The sequence below is a fragment of the Budorcas taxicolor genome, chromosome 3, assembly GCF_023091745.1.
Source record: "Budorcas taxicolor isolate Tak-1 chromosome 3, Takin1.1, whole genome shotgun sequence".
Classification (NCBI taxonomy): Eukaryota; Metazoa; Chordata; class Mammalia; order Artiodactyla; family Bovidae; genus Budorcas; species Budorcas taxicolor.
In genome coordinates this window covers 80,654,808-80,673,157 of record NC_068912.1, presented here as the reverse complement: position 1 = coordinate 80,673,157, position 18,350 = coordinate 80,654,808, and the positions used below count along the sequence as shown (strand labels likewise).

The following is an 18,350-nucleotide window of genomic DNA, read 5'->3' as shown; positions in this document are numbered from 1 at the left end:
CTAGTTCTTTGCTCAATGGAAAAATCGCAAATCTGCAAACACGGACACGGGATATTAATCTCAGTGTGGTGTAACAGTAGATAAAGATGTCTAATACTAAACAATTAGTGATGTAACTATGGTAATTATCACAATAAAATAATATGCCACCATGAAAAATAATGATGTTCAATTATACTGGCATAGAATTTTAGGCTCTGAAAATATAAAAAGCAGATAACAGCTGTAACTCTAGAATATCATTTACATTTTTTATCAAATGAAACTCATTAACCATTTTACAGTGAACTATTCAGTGTTAACTTAGTACTTTCACAATATTGGACAACTGCTGCCTCTGCCCAAATCCAAAACATTTTCATCACCCCAAAAGGAAACCTGTATCCATTAAGCAGTTGCTTCCCATTCCCTGTTCCCGCAACCCCTGGTGACTACCAGCTTCAGTTCTGTCTCTATGGATTTACTTATCGGAATATTTCATGTAAATGTAATTGTGTAACGTGACCTTTCTTGTCTGGTTTCTTTCATTAAGCATAATGTTCTGGATGTCTACCCACCTTGTAGCAGTACTTGATTTTTTTTAATACAGCTGAGTAATATTCCATTGTGCACATATGCTGGAGAAGGAAATGACAACCCGCTCCAGTGTTCTTGCCTGGAGAATCCCAGAGACAGAGGAGCCTGGTGGGCTGCCATCTATGGGGTCGCACAGAGTCGGACACGACTGAAGCGACTTAGCAGCAGCAGCAGCAGTGCACATATGCTATAGTTTATTCATTAGAAGACCTTTCAGGTGGTTTCTACGCTTTGGCTATTGACAATAGTGGTACTAAGAACATGGGTGTAGTGCAGAATCATTTTAATGATACAAGTATTTGTTGGCAGAGAATAAATGCAGGAATGTTAGCAATCATTATTTTGTGATGGAGATATGACAGGTGAGCCTTTTTATGTTATTAAGAGCGTTGGGCTTTAGAATTAAGCAACCTGGCTGTTTCTTCACTTGTAAAGTGAGGGAAATAAAACTTACCTAATTGAATTATTGTGAAGAGGAAATGAAACATTTGTACTTAGACGTTTGTGGGGACACAAGTACTGAATACATAGAATGTTTTTTAAAAATCTTTTTTGTTTTCACTTTTTGGTGACATTTACTGAAAATATCTCACCCCAACGCAATAACATTAATGTTATTAAACAGGCTTTGGTGTTGTTTGAGAGTCTATTTGTATGCCATGAACTTAAGATGCATGTTTCCCTTTGCTCACAGTTATTTGGGCTGGTGCCAGTCAAAGGCTCCCCAATTGTTTGATGTTATAACATCGCTTTGACTTACTTCTAAAATGTTACTCTCCCTCCAAGTTTCAATTAAAATAATGTTCCAAGTAGCGTTTTCTCCAGCCCTCTGTCATAGATCGTCTCCATTTGTCTTTGTTTCGGCACCCCTTTATGCACTGCATATGCAACCATCCAGGTTTTACATTTTAGGAAATGTACAAAAGAAACGGAGGGACGGGTCAAGGGCACAGGCTTTCTCATAGATACAGCCAGGAAAATACTTTGCGATCAGGTTTTCCCAAATATACAAAATTGCCTCCGGAACATCTTTCTTTGTACTCCCTAGAAAAACTCACATTTTATTTTTCACTGCGAACTCTTAATTTCTTTGCCAAATGTGTACACGTTGAGCACGGCGGAAGGGTCACCGTCCGGGCTGGGGAGAGGCCGCCCCGGGGTTGCAGGGGCTGAAGGCGCGTCATGAGCCCGGAGCTATCGGAGCGCGGGAGTTTCGAGGGGAGCTCGGGGACAGTTACGGTGTCACGTGGGAAGGCCGCGCGGGAACAGGCGTTTGGGGCTCGAGTGCCCCCGGGGAAGCCGGTGCCAAAGGGCCGCATACCTAGTGTCCAAACCTGGGAGTTCCCTAGGGCTGTGCGGGGAGGGGAGCGCCCGCCCGCGCGAGCACAGGTGTCCGCGGGGCGGCGCCGAGGCCCTCGCGGGCGGGCGGGAGGGGGGGCGCTCCAGGGCTCCGGGGCCCGCGGCCCGAGGGGAGGTTCCCGCGAGGTGGTTCTGGGCTCCTCCTCGGCGCTCAGGTTTCCTCTTCCCGCCCGCCGGCTGCTGGCTGCGGCGCCGCCTCCATCCCCCTTCTCCCTCCCTCCGCGCGGCTGGGCCGGCTCTGCGGCCTCGGCCCGCCTCGCCCCCGCCCGGGCCTCCTCCCGCTCGCTCTCTCCCTTCCCCTCGAGCCTCCGAGGAGCCCGCAGCCGCGGGGCGCCCGGGAAGATGGCGGCGGCGGGAGACGGCGGCGGCGAAGGGGGCGCGGCGGCGCCGGGGCCGGGGCCGCGCGGGCCGAGCCCCTTCTCCGAAGCGCGCGACGACGCCCGGGGCCCCGTACCCGCGGCGCTGCACCCGGAGGAGGTCGCCTCGCGGCTGCAGCGGATGCGCCGGGAGCTTAGCAACCGCAGAAAAATCCTGGTGAAGAACCTGCCCCAGGACAGCAGCTGCCAGGTACGGGGACGGGCTGCGAGGCGACGCGTCCCCGGGGGCTCCGGCGCAGCAGATGCAGAGCAGAGCTGCCCCTTAGGTGTCCAGGCTAGTGCCCGGCGTCTGCGAGCGGTCCGGGGGAGGAGGGGTCGTGCCGAGTTACGAGCACTGTCCGTGGCTTTTGCAGAGCCCCCGGTTTCTGAGCCCGCGGTCGCCCCGCGAGGGAGGCACGTTAAGAAACTGAGGCTCAGAGAGGCGAAGGGGCTTCTCCAAGGTCACGGGAACCCGGAGCGCTGTCTGTAAGTCCGGCCGGTTCCAGGATCGTGTGTCGCGGGAAGGGTTTGGCGGAGTAGATGAAGGAGAGTGGCGGTGGGCTGCAGAGCACAGTTTGGGTTGGGAGGGGGCGGAAACCAAGGCTTTGGGAGCACGTTGAGACGGGCGAAGGGTCCCGCAGGGTCCTCGGGACCTGGGTGTGCCATGGGGGGCGGGGTCACGGGAGAGCTAGGAGTGAGTTTTGCTGCTGTTTGGAGCACTTGCCCGAGTTTGTATGAAACAACTCTGTCCCCTCAGTTGCTAAGACCCTGGTAACAGAGGTTATCGCAGCGCTCTGGGGAGACTTGCTGCCGTCTTACTGACTCCGAGAAGGTTTCAAGATAGGTTTCTCTGCGTCTTTGAACCAAATTAACTGTTGCTTTAAGCTCTACATCTAATTGACTTTACCACCACCCCGCCCCCCCGGCCTCCGCCTCCTGGATTGCCAAATTAACAGGCTCATTTGCTCCTTGTAAGAAAACTAGAAAACACGAAGAAGCGCAACGGAGGGTGGGAGTGGGATAGAAATCACCTGTATGTTTGATACGTAAAGATAACCACTGTTAACGTGAAATACTATCTATCTTTTCATGTGTGCATTTTTTTTTAAACCAAAAAAACCCCGAATTTCTTTAGACTGTTCAGGGTTTCTTAATTGTCTAGATGTTGACGTATATTTAACGTTTAGCTAGAATTTCTATGTTTTGTGGAGATGGGGAGGGTGGGCTGTCCTAGTGGTTGCAGATTTGAGGCAGTTAGTGTACCTCCCTCCTTTACTGGGATGCATGGTATTCCGGGGGCGGGGGCGGGGGGGGGAGGCTGCTGATTGATAATTGCAGCGGTTCTTCCATGAGATCCGTTAAATAATGAGACCAGTGCCTGGCTGCTTTGTAATTAGATCTTACGTAGCCATTCACAATAAATGTGAGCATGTAACCTTGTAACCCATATGCATGAAGGGACATTTTGTTTCAAAAAAGCAATGTAAAAAAGTCTCTGTCAGTATTTGTACATCTCATCCCTCTTTCAACTCTTTCCATTATTGTCCACTTCCCCTCAGGCGGGTAATGTTTTGTAATGCTGTAAGGACAACTGCAATGGACTGATTTCATTGAAGCAACTTTCCCGTGCCCACGCAAAGAGAGGATAGCAAGTGAGCTCAGAAAGAGGGAGGCTTGGAAAAGGCAGATGGCATTTAAAAAAAAACAAAATTGAAGGAATAGTTTTATGTGTAGGTAATCTAGAAGAGCGGGGAGTGTCTTGATTTCCTTTGTAGAATGTCAGCTACTTTTGCTATCACATTTCTTTGCATTAATTCTAAAAATATTTGGACCATAAATTTTAGGAATTTCTATTTTTCCTTTGCTGTTGGTATCTTTCTCATCTCCCATCTTAAGAGGCTTGGAAAAAATATATCAGAGTCCAATAAAAGGAATAGTTAATTACTTGTTAGTGATGGAGAGAGGTTTTATGAAAATTACTCGGATTTATATTTTTGAGATAGTCTCCCTCAGTTATGAATTTATGTGTAATCTCAATTTTAGGATTTCCTGTAAGATAGATGAAATTTGAGCTAACTCTGGGAGAAAGTGAGGGACAGGGAACCCTGGCGTGCTGCAATTCATGGAGTTGCAAAGAATTGGGCTTGACTTGTGACCCAACAACAACGATAAGGTAGTAAGCATAAATTATCAAATGAAACTGGTATAAGATCTGTATATGTAGATGGATCTTTTACTGACAAGTAAAGTATCTTAAATTTTTATGTTAAGTTAATTTTTATGCCAAATTTTTTGAGAACTGAGGAGTTTCATCTGTAAGCAACAAAACAAACCGTTATTAGCACCCAAATACTGGTTCCCAGACTTGTCCTAGTCTTTATTTTTTGTATGATCATTTCTATAATGAAATATTTTAAGTATTTCTGATAATCCAGTTTTAAAATTTAAACAGGTCAGTGTTAGATTACAGATAACATTTGTTTGAGTAGTGTTTTTTTATTGTCTTCAGTACTTGTACTGTTCCTAGGTTTTCTGATAACAATCATAACTATCAATGGTCTGTGTTACGTAAATAAGTAGAGTAGGCCAAATATGCTAATTTTTAAAAGCAATTAAAAGATACTTTTCTTCAAAATATTTAAAGGTAAGAATTGCTTTTCTTACTAGTGCAATAAAATTAACATTTACTTGATCTACTTCTCAAGCTGGAATATTTCCATGAATGTGTTCTGCAAATATTTTATGTTTTATTTCCTATTGCTAAGTTACTTCAGTCGTGTCCTACTCTGCGCGACCCCATAGACGGCAGCCCACCAGGCTCCCCCATCCCTGGGATTCTCCAGGCAAGAACACTGGAGTGGGTTGCCGTTTCCTTCTCCAATGCATGAAAGAGAAAAGTGAAAGTGAAGTCGCTCAGTCGTTTCCAACTCTTTAGCGACCCCATGGTCTGCAGCCCACCAGGCTCCTCCATCCATGGGATTTTCCAGGCAAGAGTACTGGAGTGGGGTGCCATTCTAATTCTGATTTTACCTAGTGGCTGCATTTTACTGTCAACTTACTAGTGAAGGATTAAGTTTAATTTTATTTTGTATTGTTTAGCCAGTATCACCTAGATAAACTCCTATTTATTCCTTATAAAATGACTAATATGGTTAAAAATAGTTAAAAGACCACTTTTTGTCCAGTTTCTAAGTAATGAGATATTTTAAATGCTCAAATTATTGTTCTGTTCTAGGAGAAACTATGTTGATTCATTCATTTATTTGGTAATATCACATTAAGGATCAAAGTCATTCCTAACTTGAGTTCTCAAACTGTATAGTCATGTTTCTAGAAATGCTGTATTGGTGATTGATCAGTAGGAGCCCAATGATTTCTTCTTAACATTTTGAAAACGTGGACATTTTCTTAATTAAACATAGTTTTCTTAAATCTTACTCATATTTTGTTTAATTTTGGGTATAAGAGATTTACAATACCATCCCACAGCTATACTGTTCCTATGATTAGAAGACATAAATGTTATTTTTAAGTTCAAGCTTTTAAAGGTACAAATATCAAATACCTTACAGTAGTAGAAATACTTGCTCTAAAAAAAGGAGCACATTGAGAACTAATAAGTTCTCAAAAGAATAGTTACCGCCATCAGTCAGGTGCTGCCTGGTGACCATTGTATGCTTTCTGGAGTCCTCACAGCCCTCTGTGTTCTCATAGCTTCAACTCTGGTTCATATCCTTTTCATTTCTTGCACAAGTTTGCAACTTTTCTGTTTATTGCCTACTCTCATTACTGTGCTATCGTCTATGTTTTAGCCCATCCTGTTCCATTTCCCTGAGAGAGCGTCCCAAAGCACAGATCTGACCATGTCACTCTCCTATTAAAACAACAACAAATCTTTGGCTCCCCCTTCCCGTTCCCAACACTGATTCTCAAACTTTCCTTCAATTCTCCATTATTTGTCTCTTTTCCTCAATTTGTAAGGAACAGTGAACCTGAATTAGCCTACTGCAAGAGCGAAATTCCTTTGAAGCTTCATGTTCTGTCTGAAAAATTCACATTGATTTTATGTTCTAGTAAAGTTGGATTTAATATAAAAACAATGAGTTAAACTCAGTTAACTTCCCTCGAGATCTTTTTTTCATAAACTTGACACTTAAGGAAGAGCCACTGTCTTTATCCTGTGATTTTCCATACTCTGGTATTACCGTGGAGTATTCAGACATCACTTGAGAAGCATGACATACTAGGATAGAAATGTAAGGCTCTAGCTTTATGTGACTTGGCCCCTGCCTACGTTTCTAGTCTCATTTTTTTATTGGTCCTGCCCTGGATTCAACTCTAATTTTTTAGAGCTACCTCAGTCCCTGAGTACTCCATGCCACTGTGATATGATATTTATAGTTATGTCTTTGAATGTATGTGTTTTGGAATGTAATTGTAGTGATTGATTTATTATGACTAATATTTACAATAATTACTATCATTATTTATAATGAATAATAATGATGCTGTGAACACTGGTTCTTATTCACTGTAGCCATTGTGTGTATGTGTATGTCTATACGTATGAATAGTCTTTTGCAACTCTGACTTTAGAATTTTGATTAGTTAAGGTAGTGCCCTAAAACATGGACTTTTAAACTGTATTTCTAAAAATTGTGTATATTTTATGATTAACCTGATTCTGGTTCAGTAGCATTGTTACTAGGGTTTCAAAATGGAGAAACAGTGGTATTTATTTCCTGTATTGTTTGAGTTCACTCAGGTTTCTTTCTTCCCTATCATCTGTGTGTATTTTGTCTTTGTTGTATTTATTTTAAAATCTGAAAGACATTGTGTAATTAGAAAATGTGAAGTACTTGAATAATAGCCCGGATTGGTAAATAGAAAAAACACTCTGTTGTCTCACTTTGGATATTAGTGACTTTCATTTCGTGGCAAATAGAAGGGGGAAAAATGGAAACAGTGAGAGACTTTATTTTCTTGGGCTCCAAAATCACTGCAGGTGGTGATTGCAGCGATGAAATTAAAAGACATTTGCTTCTTGAAAGAAAAGCTATGACCAACCTAGACAGCATATTAAAAAGCAGAGACATTACTTTGTCAACAAAAGTCCGTCTAGTCAAAGCTATAGTGTTTCCAGTAGTCATGTATAGATACGAGGGTTGGACCATAAAGAAAGCTGAGTGCCAAAGAATTGATGCTTTTGAACTGTGGTGTTGGAGAAGACTCTTGAGAGTCCCTTGGACTGCAAGGAGATCCAACCAGTCCATCCTAAAGGAAATCAGTTCTGAATATTCATTGGAAGGACTGATGCTGAAGCTGAAACTCCAATACTTTGGCCACCTGATGTGAAGAACTGACTCATCTGAAAAGACCCTTATGCTGGGAAAGATTGAGGGCAGGAGAAGCAGGGGATGACAGAGGATGAGATGGTTGGATGGCATCACCGACTAGAAAGACATGAGTTTGAGCAAGCTCCAGGAGTTGGTGATGGACAGGAAAGCCTGGTGTGCTGGTGTCCATGGGGTCACAAAGAGTCAGAAACAGCTGAGCAACTGAACTGAACTTTGATTTCAAAGTGCTCTATTATGGTAGTCAATTGAGAAGCTTGATGGTTAATTCATGGAGGCCCATTTGAAAACAGCACTTTTTTAGAATAACAAACCACCAAATGTAGGAAACTGGGTGATTTTCTCCTTAAATGCTATTTATTCCCACCTTGTTTTTTATGTTAGTCAGAAACCAATAGAGTTTTCTCACATACTTTGTGTTCTTTAACTGTGGGATTTAAAAATATACCTTATTTGTTTTCTCTAACAATATATTCAGTAATTATTGCCTCGTTTTAAGCTGGGGCTGTTAATTCATCACTTTTTCCTGACAATACCAGGATGTTTTTACATTATAAAATCATTCTTTTTCTTACTGAGGATGTCATTTTACTCACTTCAAAAGTTACTTTTCTTAGTATAGTGGTTTCTACTACTTAGAAGTTACCTATCGCATTTTCTTTTTTTAGTGTAATCACAATTGACTTAGGGGTTCTACATATTTCCTGTGTCCCAGTGTAACAGGGACACTGAAAGCTGCTAAAAGAATATATTTCTACATTTCTGGGACACCACTGGCTCAGTGAATTTCTTGGCAGAAATTCTTAAAAAGTGTTTCAGCAATGCTTATTCTTGCTCTAAAAACACATTTGAGAAGAGGAGTGCTTTGTGGTTAGCATCACAATGCTGAGTGTTAATGAGCAATCTAGAGAAGTTTCAGGTGATTTATAGACCATTCCCTAATTAATGAATGAGTTATGCTTATAAGTTAATTTTGGACTTGCAACGTGTTTTCCCATAGAAGGGATATAGTAGGTGGTATTTAGCTTTGCTGGTTAGCATTTTAACATTTACTTAAGCTATGATGCTTCTAAAGTGTAAGATTACTCTAAATAGTACAATAATATCTGGTTAGCTTTGTGCTGGAGCAGAGACTTCCAGTTTCCAGTCATTGATGGGCGCACCTGTGTCTTATGTGAGATGCTCAAGAAGGGCCTGCATTTAAGGGAACTGTTCTTTAAATAAATAAGATTCAGAAGATCAGGGGAGCCTTAAATGAGATCAACTCCAATCAAAGGCTGTTGCTGCTAACAGGGTTACTAACCCCCTGAGTTTTGTCTCTTGATTCTTCTATTTGCACTCACTGTCCCTGTGTTACAGCCAGTAACCCTTAAGGGTCTCCAGGGCTCATGTTTCATCTGTGGGCAATAAGCTTTGTGCTTAGCCCAGCTAGAACAGGCTAATGAAAGGATATTAAAATATAAATACAGAGAACCAAATCATCTATAAATTTAAAGATCTATAATTGCTTATTAGAAATCCTGGGTGTGTTTTTACTTTGTTTGCCTAAGAAGCAGTTGTCTTACTCACAGGGGATAGTGTTCAGTGAGGTTACTTATGAGAAGTGGGAAGATCAGACCACTTAGAACACGTGTGTGTATTATCAATTTTGGCTCATGATTATCTGCAGAAGACCGTCCTTGGTTGCTATACCGAATGTCTTCCACTTGTGTCTCCAGACCTTTCTCCACCCTTATCACCTGCTTTGTGTCCTTGGAGGCTGACTTTGCTGTGGGTTGCACTAACAGGGCTCTCTCATTCTCTGGTTTCCGATTGCATTTGGCCAAACCTCTAGTGGGAGATCAAAGGGTGGAGGAGAGAAAGAGTGAGGCATTTATTCAGCCAGTTCCCTATCTTCCAGGTTACCTGGGGCTTGGTTGTTTCCTCTTTCAGAGGTCACAGTTTCTTTCCAGTGGGTCTCTACATGCAACTAGAGGTGGCTCAGCTGGTAAAGAATCCGCCTGCAATGTGGGAGACCTGGGTTCAATCCCTGGGTTGGGAAGATCCCCTGGAGAAGCAAATGGCAACCCACTCCAGTATTCTGGCCTGGAGAATTCCATGGACTGTATAGTCCATGGGGTCGCAAGGAGTCAGACACGACTGAGCGACTCTCATTTTTATTCAACTAGGCTACCTGGGTGGTTGTAATCACTCCCCTTGCCTAATTAGGCCTGGGGGTTATAGCGGACTGACTGTTGCTAACCATGGGCTTTCTGTGAACTCTTAAAGATAGTCTCTTTCAAAAATTCTCTCCAGCTACTTAGGTTTTGAGTGTGCCATCTGTTTCTTGCTCAGACCCTGATGCTGTTGCCTACCTTCTCAGTCTCCGTTTTTCTTCTTGTTTTTCCTAATAGCGCCCAGATCTTTCTCTGAGGACGTACCCCTCCCTTGTTTAGTGATGTAATTTGACTTGGTTTGCTCTCTGTCCCCATCTGTGCAAGTGACATAACCAATGAACAGAATTCTTTGCTTTGCCATTGTAATTGTTTAAAGGATGGGCAATAACCTGGACCTACGCCAGTCAGCACAGGGGAGTCCCTTGGCCATGGTGATTATTTCAGCCTGGTATAATAAAGAAGCTTAGGACTTTGGTTGTTAAGGTAAGTGACTCTTTCTTTGCATGGAATATGAATGCAGAGACTCATTGCTCTGATTCAGCTGACATTATGAGGACAAAGGAGAATTGACCTGAAAAGAAAGAAAGAAGGAAAAAGAGTAGAGAAGCTGAGCTAGAACCCTGGTCAAACTGTGTCTAAAACTTGACCTACCTTTGAATTTCTTAGTTATGTAAGAGTCTAACTTCCCTTCTCCTGCCCTCAATCTTTCCCAGCATATCAGGGTCTTTTTCAATGAGTCAGCTATTCACATCAGGTGACCAAAGTATTGGGGCTTCAGTATTAGTCCTTCCAAAGAATATTCAGAGTTAATTTCCCTTAGGATTGACTGGTTTCATCTCCTTGCTGTCTAAGGACTCTTAAAAGGCTTCTCCAGCACCACAGTTGGAAAGCATCATTTCTTTGGTGTTCAGCCTTCTTTATGGTCCAACTCTCACATCCATATAGGACTACTGGAAAAAAGCATGGCTTTGACTATACGGACCTTTGTTGACAATTTGCTGACAAAGTGATGTCTCTGCTTTTTAATATGCTATCTAGGTTTGTCATAACATTTCTTTTCCCAAGTGGATCTTATGTTATTACAACCAATAGTATCCTAAATAATATAGAATTTTAATTTAAAAACCATGGAACCTTAGTGGAAAGGATGGCAGAAGACATTTTATCTCACCCTTTTGTTGAATAGTGTGTTAGTTGCTCGGTCTTGTCTGGCTCTTCACAACGCCATAAACTGTAGCCCACCAGACTCTTCTGTCCATGGAATTCTCCAGGCAAGAATACTGGAGTGGGTTGCCGTGCCCTTTTCCAGGGGATCTTCCCGACCGAAGGATTGAACTCGGGTCTCCTGCATTGCATGAATACGATTTGCAGGGTCCTAAACACATGGATTCCAGCACATTTTTAACACGTTTAGTCTCAAAGAAATCACTTCTTTGTAAGATATCCTGCTCCATTTTCAGACAGCTTTTGTTGTTATAAATGTCTTTTTTATATTAAATATATAAAATCTATTTCCCTGAAATTTTGATTTCTTGATCCAACTTTTCTCCTCTAGTAGCATGGAGAAATTATGGTATTCTCTTTTTTAACTTATAATCTTGCTTCCTTCAAACCACTCGATTTAGAACATGAGTCTGAGTTGCCTCACCGTCTGGTTTATTTTTCTCTAAACACACACACGACTATCATTTTGTTGTTGGATCTCTTAAAATGTGGCACTCAGAGTTGAGTATAGCTGAGATCTCCTTGATAATAACCTTTGTTTATTGGAGGCCTGTTGTGGCGCAGTGGTAAAGATGTGGATTCAATCCCTGGGTTGGTATCCCCTGCAGAAGTAATGGCAACCCACTCAAGTATTCTTGCCTGGAGAATCCCGTGGACAGAGGAGACTGGAGGGCTACAGTCCGTGGGGTGGCACAAGAGTTGGACAGGATTTAGCAACTAAACAACTGTTGCTAGGCACTGTGCTGCTTTTGCATTGTGTTTAATCCTTTTTTCAAGGCTGTAAGATCAGAATTTTTTAATGCTCATTTTATTGATAGGGAAACAGAGATGCAAAATTAATGTCAAGCAGTCTGTGCAGTCATTCAGCTTATTGGTAGAGTGGAGAAAAGCTAATGTCTTTTTGATTCCAAAATTATATTCTTAACCCACACTGTGTTATGATTGTAATTCCCATACATACAGTAGATCCTAAGTGTTTCAAAGGACAGGGGTTATGTAATATTTACCTCGGTGTCACCAGTGTTTAACCTAGAAGCTGACACATTGTTCCAAGGGAAGTTTAAAACAGAAGGAGACTACCCACCTCTTTGTTCTAAAATGCTATGCTTCTGTTAATGTGTCTGGCACATGGCAGGCTTTCAGGATTAGTTTGTAAGATGAACACATTTTGCATTGTAAGATTGTGTTAGCTCTTTTGGCAGTGAACTCCATTCACATATAATTATTCTATCAGTCAACTGTTTATGGCTTCTGAATAGGTTGAAAGCTGTAAACCCTCTCTCAGGAAAAGTTCTAACGTTCATGGGCAGATTGCTCACTCGTGTTGGACTCTTTGTGACCCCATGGACTTATACAGTCCATGGAATTCTCCAGGTCAGAATACTGGAGTGGGTAGCCTTTCCCTTCTCCAGGGGATTTTCCCAATGCAGGGATTGAACCGGGGTCTCCTGCATTGCAGGCGGATTCTTTACCATCTGAGCCACAAGGGAAGCCCAAGAATACTGGAGTGGGTAGCCTATCCCTTCTCCAGCAGGTCTTCCCAACCCAGTAATTGAACCGGGGTCTCCTGCATCTTTATCAACTGAGCTATTGGGGAATCCCCTCTAATGTTCACAGGCACATAGAAATCTGCATGTGATTTAAAGGTGCTGTGGATCTCTTGCGATTTGCCTCTGATCTCATTCTGGGAGATTTTATACCTAGATTGAGGAACACCTTCCCACACTGTTATAATTTTGATCATGTTTTTGGGACTTCACCTGAGTATGGACCACTAGAACAGGTCCAAAGTTGCTTCTTGAGAAAAGTTTTCAGCAGAAACTTCTGTGGGCCACATTTATGCATAGGTGGCACAATCCTCTTTCTGGGCAAGAAATATATCAGGCTTCTTAATTTTCTTTCTAAGAAAGTCACCTATCACTTAATGTTTGATGTCAGTGATCATTGTTCTCTGGTTATGCAGTGTTACTAACATTTTACATAGTATGCCTGGCACAGAGTAGATGTTCAGAATTTTGATACTCTAATGTATTATTTCCCACTTAACATGTGTGGATGCAAAGGTTTCTCTTTTAAAAACATATCAAGACTACTCACAGTAACTATTGCTATGATAAATTTTTTCTTTGTTAGATTTCTGAGTCCTAACTTATTGTGTGTCCCTAAATTTGTTTTCTAGGCATTTGATGCTTAATTTTGAGCTTATTTACCATCATTATCTTTAGATTTCCTTCATCCTTATGCTTGTACATATGCTTTGTGAGTCTGAAGCTTTCTGTTAAACCTTTGTTACCAAAATAGCATTAGAATTGCAGAAGAGAGTTCCAGAAGCACATCTATTTCTGCTTTATTGACTATGCCAAAGCCTTTGACTGTGTGGATAACAATAAACTGGGGAAAATTCTGAAAGAGATGGGAATACCAGACCACCTGACCTGCCTCTTGAGAAACCTATATGCAGGTCAGGAAGCAGCAGTTAGAACAGGACATGAAACAATAGACTGGTTCCAAATAGGAAAAGGCGTACGTCAAGGCTGTATATTGTCACCCTGCTTATTTAACTTATATGCAGAGTACATCATGAGAAACGCTGAACTGGAAGAAACAAGCTGGAATCAAGACTGCCGGGAGAAATATCAATAACCTCAGATATGCAGATGACACCACTCTTATGGCAGAAAGTGAAGAGGAACTCAAGACTCTTGATGAAAGTGAAAGAGGAGGGTGAAAAAGTTGGCTTAAAGCTCAACATTCAGAAAACGAAGATCATGGCATCTGGTTCCATTACTTCATGGGAAATAGATGGGGAAACAGTGGAAACAGTGTCAGACTTTATTTTTGGGGGCTCCAAAATCACAGCAGATGGTGATTGCAGCCATGAAATTAAAAGACACTTGCTCCTTGGAAGAAAAGTTATGACCAACCTAGATAGCATATTCAAAAGCAGAGACATTACTTTGCCAACAAAGGTCTGTCTAGTCAAGGCTATGGTTTTTCCAGTAGTTATGTATGGATGTGAGAGTTGGACTGTGAAGAAAGCTGAGCGCCAAAGAATTGATGCTTTTGAACTGTGATGTTGGAGAAGACTCTCAAGAGTCCCTTGGACTGCAAGGAGATCCGACCAGTCCATTCTGAAGAAGATCAGCCCTGGGATTTCTTTGGAAGGAATGATGCTAAAGCTGGAACTCCAGTACTTTGGCCACCTCATACGAAGAGTTGACTCATTGGAAAAGACTCTGATGCTGGGAGGGATTGGGGGCAGGAGGAAAAGGGGACGACAGAGGATGAGATGGCTGGATGGCTTTGCTGACTCGATGGATGTGAGTTTGGGTGAACTCTGGGAGTTGGTGATGGACAGGGAGGCCTGGCGTGCTGCAATTCACGGGGTCGCAAAGAGTCAGACATGACTGAGCAACTGAACTGAGCCTGTATTTGCACAAATATTCTTTGCCTCTTTCCTGCCATCGCCTTTCACCCAGCCCTACCTCACTTCCTTTACCCTAGCCGATCAGTTTTTATATTTTTCCTTAAGCCACTATAGTGATTATCTGCTTGTAGTTCCCAGCTTGCCTTTATTTCCTGAACTTTGAATCTTCTATTACCCTCAAGTTCAGCTGCTTGCTTTTGATTTCAGATTAGTCTCCATCTCTCTGACTTTATATCTTGTTAGTTTTTTGCATCCTGATCTAGAATAGAAGTAACAGCAATAAACAAGAACATGTGAATCTGGGAAGTTTTAAATTTTGAAATAATCACAAACTTACAGAAAAGTTATAAGTACAAAGGACTTATTTTTCCTGAACTGTTTGAGAGAGTACTGACCTACTTTCTATCAACCTGAGGACTTTTATTGTGTATTTCATACAAATATGGACTTTCCCCAGCATAAACACATCATTACCGTGAAACTTTGTGAAACTACCATGAAAAAGTTGACTTAAAACTCAACATTTAAAAAACTAAGATCATGGCATCCAGTCCCATCACTTCATGGTAAATAGATGGGGAAACAATGGAAACAGTGAGAGACTTTATTTTCTTCGGCTCCAAAATCACTGCAGATGGTGACTGCAATCATGAAATTAAAAGACTCTTGCTCTTTGGAAGAAAAGCTATGACCAACCTAGACAGTATATTAAAAAGCAGAGACACTACTTTGTCCACAAAGGTCCATCTTGTCAAAGCTATAGTCTTTCCAGTTGGACCATAAAGCTGAGTGCTGAAGAATTGATGCTTTTGAACTGTAGTATTGGAGAAGACTCGAGAGTTCCTTGAACTGCAAGAAGATCCAACCAGTCCATCCTAAAGGAAATCAGTCCTGAATATTCATTGGAAGGACTGATGTTGAAGCTGAAACTCCAATACTTTGGCCACCTGATGCGAAGAACTGACTCATTGGAAAAGACCCTGATGCTGGGAAAGACTGAAGGCAGAAGGAGAAGGGAACGACAGAGGATGAGACGGTTGGATGGCATCACTGACTCGATGGACATGAGTTTGAGTAGGCTCTGGGAGTACTGCAGTCGATGGGGTCGCAAAGTGTCGGACACGACTGGACAACTGAACTGAACCATGAAACTGAAAACACTACCATCTAGTCTTCAGATCACGTTTAAATTTTGCCTGTTTTCCCATTAATATCTTTTATAGTGAAAGGATCCAGTTCAGAATCACATATTGCACTTAGTTGTGTCCTTTTAGTCTTCAGTCTGAAATAACTTGTCTTTTTACAGTTTCAACCCTTTCAAAGATTACAGGTCAGTTACTTTATAGAGTGTCCTTCTGTTTGGACATTCTTTATAATTAGATTAGTTCTGCATAATTAGATTCATGTTATGTAGCCTTGGCAGAAACATCACAGGGTGGTACATGTTGTAGAATTTTCCCATTGTTGGTAAAGTTATCTTGATCCCTCTGACTTTTTAAAAAGTGGCATCTGCTGGGCTTCTACAAGCAGATTTGTAATTCTGTTTGTAATTAATAAGGATTTTGAGATGACATACTTCAGTTAAAACTCAATTAAAACTGGCATGCCTCATCTTAGTGTGCTTTGCTTTATTAGCACTTCACAGATACTGCATTTTCTTTACAAATTGAAAGTTTATAAAGCAAGTCTCTCAGCACCATTTTCCCAACAGTATTTGCTCACTTCATGTCTCTGTATCACATTTTGGCAATTTTTGTAGTGTTTCCAACTTTTTCATTGTTACATTTGTGATGATGAACTGTGATCACTGATCTTTGGCACTACTGTAAAGAGTATGATGTGCTAAAGCCTCAGATGATGGATAGCAATTTTTTTAGCAAGTTCAGTTTAGTTGCTCAGTCGTGTCCCACTCTTTGTGACCCCATGAACCAGAGCACACCAGGCCTCTGTGTCCATCACCAACTCTTGGAGCTTACCCAAACTCATGTCCATTGAGTCGGTGATGCCATCTAACCATCTCATCCTCTGTCGTACCCTTTTCCTCCTGCCTTCAGTCTTTCCCAGCATCAGGGTCTTTTCCAGTGAGTCAGTTCTTCACATCAGGTGGCCAAAATATTGGAGTTTTAGCTTCAACATCAGTCCTTCCAATGAACACCCAGGACTGATCTCCTTTAGGATGGACTGGTTGGATCTCCTTGCAGTCCAAGGGACTCTCAAGAGTCTTCTTCAACACCACAGGTCAAAAGCGTCAATTCTTCGGCACCCAGCTTTCTTCACAATCCAACTCTCACATCCATACATGACCACTGGAAAAATCATAGCCTTGACTAGATGGACCTTTGTTGACAAAGTAATGTCTCTTTTTTTTAATATGCTCTCTAGGTTGGTCATAACTTTCTTTCCAAGGAGTAAGCATCTTTTAATTTCATGGCTGCAGTCACCATCAGCAGTGACTTTGGAGCCCAGAAAAATAAAGTCTCTCACTGTTTCCCCATCTATTTTCCATGAAGTAATAGGACTGGATGCCATGATCTTCGTTTTCTGAATGTTGAGCTTTAAGCCAACTTTTCACTCTCCTCTTTCACTTTCATCAAGAGGCTCTTTAGTTCTTATTCACTTTCTGCCATAAGGGTGGTGTTATCTGCATATCTGAGGTGATTGATATTTCTCCCGGCAATCTTGATTCCAGCTTGTACTTCCTCCAGCCCAGCGTTTCTCATGATGTACTCTGCATATAAGTTAAATAAGCAGGGTGACAATATACAGCCTTGATGTACTCCTTTTCCTATTTGGAACCAGTCTGTTGTTCCATGTCCAGTTCTAACTGTTGCTTCCTGCTTGCATACAGGTTTCTCAAGAGGCAGGTCAGGTGGTCTGGTATTCCCATCTCTTTCAGAATTTTCTACGGTTAAGTATTTTTAAATTATGTGCTGTTTTAAGACAATGCTACTGCACACTTAATATATGGCAGTATAGTGTAAACATAACTTTCTTATGCACTGGGAAGGCACAAAAAAATGTGTCTCACGTTGGATATTCACTTTATTGAGTGATCTGGAACCAAACTTACAGTATCTCTGAGGTATGCCTTAATTCCCTTTCTGGTGTTCAATTTATTAATTTATTACTTTCTATCAAAAGTAAACTCTTGGTTTCCTATGTTGTTCAGTGAGTTATTTTCTATTACTCTCATTACTTACTTTTATGCCTTAATTGTTTTACATTTGGACAGTGGGAGCTTCTTTAAGCTGGCTCCTATTTCCTTTTTTAAATAAACTTTTCATATTGGAATATTTTTTGATTTACAGAAATAGTTATAAGGGTAGTACATGGAGTTCCCATATATTCTCTACCCAACTTTCCTTAATGTCAAATCTTGTAATCAAGGTAAACTAGTCAAGACTAAGGAAGTGACATTGGTCCATTATTATTAACTGAACTATAGACTTTGCTTGGATTTCATTTGTTTTTTCACTTATGTCCTTTTCCTGTTGCAGGTTACAATGCAGGGTACCACATTCAGTTATCACATCTCCTTAGTCTCCATTATGCACCTGCTTCTTAGTCTTTTCTTTGTTTCTCATGGCTTGATATTTGGTCAGAAATTTTTTAGAATGCCCTTCACCTTGGGTTTGTATAAATCATCTTATCAGGGTTATGGAATTTGGGGAAGAATTCCACAGAGGTGAAGTCCACTTCTGATCATGTGGTTTGATGGGGTACATGGGATCAACATGACTTCTACTGGTGATGTTAACCTTGATCAGTTCAGTTCAGTTCAGTTCAGTCGCTCAGTCGTGTCCGACTCTGCGACCCCGTGAATTGCATCACGCCAGGCCTCCCTGTGGATCACCATCTCCCGGAGTTCACTCAGACTCACATCCATCAAGTCCGTGAT

General features: G+C 41.6%; 1 protein-coding gene across 1 annotated transcript in view; it reads left to right on the top strand.

Annotated features, from left to right (window-relative positions):
* The first annotated feature begins 2,277 nt into the window (after positions 1 to 2,277).
* Positions 2,278 to 18,350, top strand: part of RAVER2 (ribonucleoprotein, PTB binding 2) — a 150,149-nt gene continuing 134,076 nt past the window's right edge. Inside the window, exon 1 of the mRNA XM_052637256.1 lies at positions 2,278 to 2,502. Coding sequence (XP_052493216.1) covers positions 2,278 to 2,502 — 225 coding nt within the window. The remainder of the gene's footprint in view (positions 2,503 to 18,350) is intronic.